General features: G+C 32.3%; 1 protein-coding gene across 1 annotated transcript; it reads right to left on the bottom strand.

Annotated features, from left to right (window-relative positions):
• Window positions 1-758: 758 nt before the first annotated feature.
• LOC141663649 (DNA (cytosine-5)-methyltransferase DRM2-like) lies at window positions 759-3,131 on the bottom strand. The gene is made up of 5 exons (XM_074469442.1): window positions 3,065-3,131; window positions 2,927-2,973; window positions 1,425-2,156; window positions 1,023-1,335; window positions 759-769 (listed from the first exon to the last, which is right to left on the bottom strand). Exons 1-5 carry the CDS (start codon window positions 3,129-3,131, stop codon window positions 759-761), a joined length of 1,170 nt encoding a protein of 389 aa, XP_074325543.1.
• Between the last annotated feature and the right edge of the window lie 3,125 nt (window positions 3,132-6,256).

The following is a 6,256-nucleotide window of genomic DNA, read 5'->3' as shown; positions in this document are numbered from 1 at the left end:
GACCGTCGATTATGACATATAAGTTAGCTTCTGAAATAAAATCGACCGATGTTCACACTTTGACCACGGTCGGTTATGAGTTCCAGTCAACTTTTTAAAAACAGACATAACCGACCACCTACGGTCGGTTATGACTCAGTGACGTGGCAACATGTGTGCACACGTGTTGACACGTGTACACAGTGACCCCACATTTGCATAAAATGCCCAGGCACTTAACCGACCACTATGTTGGTCAGTTATAAGGATTAAACCCGACCAAAAGTCATAACCGACCAGGCTAAAACCGACCATGCCCTGTGGTCGGTTATGACTATTTTAACCGACTATTTTGCCTCTTAACCGACTATTTTTGACGGTCGATTTTATCATGTTTTCTTGTAGTGATATAAGTAGTATAAGAAGGATATTTGGTTGGCTGTACAACCGCATAAAGCATACAGATAGTTAGATTAAAATTAACATCAATGGTCAAGATTATTTAATATTTGCTATAAAGGTGATAAGAAAAACAAAACTAAAACCACCTTTTTTATAATATAAACACCCAATACTAAATAGATAAACCCAATACTAAATAGATAAGGAAATATAATCTAATATTAAATACATAAGAAGACATAATTAACCAATACTAAATAAATAAGGAGACATAATTTAATAGTAAATATATAGGGAGATATAATTATTAACAATTATGTATAACAAATACATGTCTTGAACGTGATGGTCTCCCAGGCACATTAAAATATTTTTTTTTAAACATTGCCTAAGGACAAAGTGAAGAAAAACCATATAGACCATTTAGATTAAAAACAAAATCAATGTTGAAGATTATTTGGTATTTGTCGTTAAGGTGGTAAAGAAGAACTAAACTAAAACCACTTCGATTATGATACAAACACATAATCTAATAAAGGGAATAGGTATAGTTTGGTATACCCAAATTTTTGTTGGTTTGGTTATTCTTGCAAAGAAAATGCTAGAGGTACAAAATGAGTTACTAAAATAGTCACAAATACCACATGTCACATGTTGGTGGACCAGATCGAATCTACCGGCCTCTTTCATCCATTGCATCAGCTTATGACTTGTTACCTTTTTCACATCAGAAATATGAATCAGCCGGCCCTTTTGTTCACTTTGTCTCCACCAATTTTTCAGGATCCGTGTACAATCCTTGGAATTTTCGACGGAGACAACAAAGTTCAGTGGTATTCCAAGACGGTGTAAAGCAACTTCCGCTCCACCAATGCCAGAGAACAATGAAAGGACTCTGATGCCCTTGGGAAATAATTTCTTTAACACAGAAAGATGATAGGCCACTGTGTCAACCTAACATAATTTATTTGTGAATAATTATTAAGAACATATTCATCTAAGAAATAAATGAAATTGATAAGTTTTTTTTCTGCATTGCGTACCTGAAACGCATTTCCAAGGCATTTATATTGAGTAATTTTGCAGGCTACCCTTGTATGGCCCTCCGGGAATCCCATTATTGCCTCTATTTGGACAGGCTGAAGAAAATCAACAGTGTTCTTACCAAGCCAGACCAAGTTTCTCTTTCTGCATTCTCGGATCACATTTTCTCTGATGTTTTTGGGAGGGTCTGGTCCTGAATTACGAAGCTCTTCATTTATTCTCTGTACATCTGATGCACTTGCATGACGAGTTACAATGCAGTTTAATTTGGTTCTGTCATCCCATTGCGGCCACCATTCTTTTGTGGAAGGAAGGGCTTCTTGTATTGTGGACGGAGGGATAGGAGGAATCTGCAACCTGTCTTCCATGGGGAGGTTATGGATGTAACCTCTTTTCCTTGTTGCTGCACACATGTGAAGCGAGTCCACAAATTCTGGTTCAATGTCGTAAAGTTCTTTTCTGATGGTTAGCCACACCCCTTGCGGTGCATAGGCCACGTTCTCGAAGTAGAAATAAGGAGGCCCTCTCCCTTCTACTTCGATGTCTTCTCTAACTATTGTACTCATGGCATTAGGAACTCCAAAGCCTATCATCGGCTTCTCGCGGGTTCTATAAGTTGTTGACTTTGTGTGTTCGACAACTTTTCGCTTCTTATAATTCGTGCTTGTGGACTTCAACACGTGTGGATCATCAGACATATAATTTAAACAATCGCCAAGATTGTCCAGGGCCTAAGAACAAGTAATGTATATCTATTAAATAAAGCATAATTTTTTTCTATAAATGCAATAAGCTTTAGTTAGACTTTTATTGCATAATAGTATACTGGTAGAGTTCAAACTCCACAGTGTATAAGTGAAACATTCTCTTTGAAGATTAATATTGATTGGTGTTGTTTCTAGATAAGTACTCCTTTTGCTACACGTAGAATTGATATTCTATGAGATGCATATGGAGTGAATGGAGATTTTAGATATATACTCCTTTTGCTGCAAGCTCTAAAGACTATTGGTACTGGTATTTATTTTCTTAATTAGGATTTAGGACACTATTAAGTCTCCACCAACAGCTAATGTATTTTCTTAAGTCTACCGCAAATTATATGATTCTAGAGATGTGCTAGACCCTAAAGACTACTCATATATACAGGTATTAATTTTTTAGGACACTGTTGATCAGTCTCCACACAAACAGCTAATGTTTGTTTTCTAACTTCTGTAATTTACTGCAGATCATATGATTTTAGAGATGCTATAAACAGACCATGTACAAGTTAAACAACTGATGACCGTCGGTATATCTCATTGCATTTCAGATGTGCAAATAAGTACGGTCCACTGATTATACAATGTAACTGTGTTTCTCCTAAAGCATATACTTAATCTTTACGATAAATTTTCACATAATAGAAAACGTTAAATATACGATAAATTCTCCTAAAACTGAAGCAGTAGATGATACATGTGAGAAGAGAGTGAATGAGATGTACAAAATAACTTACCATGTGTGTGAGAGGAGTCTTGAGTACCGGTTCTTCATCATCTTCACCTATAAGCATTTAAGAAGTAACTGAGCTCAGTACCAGTTTCTCCTTAAAAGGCCATTTCAATTCAATCAAAATGTATCAGAATAAATCTACCGTGTTCCTCCATTGCTTTGAACACAACTTTCCTGGGGTATCGCTTCTTTGAAAATCGGCCACTCATCTTGGATCCAGAACTACTTGCCTGAGAAAAAAGAAACAATTTAATCACTTCCGTCCTTGATATCTCTTTAATCATCAAAATCAAAAACAAAAAAACTGATCCATATGATTGATATATCGATAGACTGACAGATCACCGATGCACCTCAACATAGAATAAAAATTGAATTCTCTAAAGTTGAGAATAAATACATATACATATAAGATCGATAGATTGATAAATCGATAGACAAAGTACAGATTGTTGATACAAATCAGCTTGAAATAAATTAATATCTAAATTCCTTTAAAATAAAAAACAAAAGCATATACAGACAGATGTAAATCTGAATGAAAATTGAAATGCACTCTTTTTGGGGTAGAGAATTGTTGTTCAGATTCACCTTTAGTAGTGGATGAAGTTGGATGTTGGCTGATTTCTCAACCTCCTTATCGCTTTCATCGCTTGATATCTGGATAATCTTTGAAGTTAAAAACAAAACAATAATTAGTAATTCTAGAATTCAATAAATTCAGCAGACATATAAATGATGGATAGATCGACAAAGAACGAATTACTGATACAAAACAACCTAAAATAATTCCAAAATCCTATAAAATGGAAAAAACTCAAACATAAACATATAATGTATATCGAAAAGGAAATTGAAATGCACATTTTCTTGAGGTAGCCAATTGTTGTTCAGGTTTGCCATTAGCGAATTATAGAGGCTGATAATTAGGATGTTGGTTGGAGCTGGGGGCTTGGGGATGTAGAAAGAAATGAAAGCTGTTGTTTGCATTTATTGTGGCTTGTGTGTAATAGAAACAAGCGCAATGCGCCGTCTTTTTGCCCCATTTCATATTTTGCCACGTGGATCCACTTATACTCCCACTGTGTAAGCTGCATAAAGGACTGGTTTATGTACTTATTTTTATAACATCTTTTAAAGAAAATAACTTTTGAGTATAAAAGATTGTTTGAGCACATTTTTAATCCTTATATATTTTTTAAAAATTCTGGATACAATCTTTCCAAATATTATTAAAAATCTTAATGAATGTTCTCACATTTTGGAGAGTATTTTCCAAAATTGTGTGTTTAATGTACTATGATCAAATTTCTAAAATTGTTTTAAGTATTAATGAAAATCCTCAATGAATGTCATCACATATTTAATTCTCCTAGATTTAGTTAGAGAGATGTACATGAAAATAATCTTTTCAAAAATTTCTCAAATTTTGAATGAGTGTTATCACATTTTAAAATATCGTTCACATTGGGTGTTGAATATTTAAATTTAACTAATTGGATATTCTAATATTTTGAATTAGAGTTTGATAAATTATTTTTGAAATATTATAAAATTATCCAATATATCATCCCACAATTCAAAATGAAAAATCTTATCGGTTTTGATTCTCACCCCAATTACACATGAAATAATTTCTCATACACGACATGAAATGATGCAATTTTTGAACGTATGCGGAGAGAAAACAATCTTTTGAACAAACTATATATGTAATCTTTGGATAAGATCATATTAATATTTTTATATGATAAATAATAATCAAATATTTAAATTTGATGAATATTTGATTATATCAATATCGGAGCATCATATCAATAATTTTATAAATATGTTTACAAATACAACTAATTAAAAATACGAAAAATATTTTTAAATCATTTGAAAAAATATTTTAGAAATACTTTTACAAACATATGAAAAAAAAAAGTTTATAAATTTAAGCGAGTATAATTTAGTATTTACAGTTGTTCTAAAAACATTCGACCACATAAATTTAGCCTTTTAAAAGATTGATATTTTTTGCTAAAATTTGAATTCCCACCTACGCAGTCAAATTATACATTTATATACATTCGTATATTCACATCGAATATATAAAGGCGACATGCTCTTTTTAGATAAATTTATAATCTCGACTAGATTTCAAGTCGTCGAATTTATAAATTCGATTGACTTTTAGTTAGTCTAATTTATAGACACCACTATCACTGCTACAAAATTAAACTTAGGATATATTACTTACATAACACTTTTGTGATGTGTTTTGTGATGTGCTATGCAATTGACATGGTTACACAGCATTTATGTTGAACACGCTCGACAAGATATTCTAAAAAATCAATAAATAAAAATTAAAATAAATAAATAAAGTAGCATAGCATTTTTTAGTGAAGCGCTATATAGGAAATAAGTAAGATAGCGTTTCCAGGAAAGGCTATGCAAGTCACCATATTTTAAGTAATTTTGATTTTTTTAGAAAATCTTTAAATATTTATATAACACTTTTCTAAACGTCGTGTAAATTAATGTATTCAAAGTATCTTTTTATTTGCTTAATTTAACTCCTTTTCCAACTTAATCATATGTTCTCTCAATACCTCTGACAACTCCCCACTCACACATGTACATCACCAATTTCATCGATCCATTTTACCTCCCGATTTCATCAATTTATATCTGAATTATGATAGTTTAATCTTCTAGCAAACCATATCGAGCCATTAGGGCACTTTATTTTCATGGGTCTCCATTCGTCTTGTCGTTGAATCGGGTATGTTAGATATATTTGATAATGTCATGGCTAATATGTTTTATGTTTAGCTTTCAGATCTTACTTGAACAGGATAAATCAGTACTTAACTGTTAATCAGTACTTATACTGGAAGTCAGGACTTAAGGATATCAGTTCTTATGTTATCAGGAGATAATCATCAGAAGATAGATATCAGAACTTAAGTGTTGTAGGACGATTAGATAAGGACAGTAGCTGAGTAAAGGAAAGAAGATCAAGATAAACATAAGAAGAGATATGAATGAAGAAGGAATTCTGTAAAGAATAGAATACTTGGAAGAAAAGATATCTGATTGATATATTTTAGGAAGCAGAATTATATTCCATATCAATTAGCGATTATCTTGTAACTGTGTAGTATATAAACACAGACATAGGGTTTACACTATAAGTGTTATCATTATTAGAGAAGATTATTCATTGTAACCCTAGCAGCTCTCGTGATATTTGTTCATCACTGAGAGGTAACAGTTCCATACTGTAACAGAGTTTATTGTTTCAATAAAGTTTGTTTTCTGTTACTTAAGTTTTTAAAGTTCG

The sequence above is a fragment of the Apium graveolens genome, chromosome 6, assembly GCF_009905375.1.
Source record: "Apium graveolens cultivar Ventura chromosome 6, ASM990537v1, whole genome shotgun sequence".
NCBI classification, from domain to species: Eukaryota; Viridiplantae; Streptophyta; class Magnoliopsida; order Apiales; family Apiaceae; genus Apium; species Apium graveolens.
Note: the sequence above shows the minus strand (reverse complement) of the source record. Positions and strands in the feature narration are given on the sequence as shown.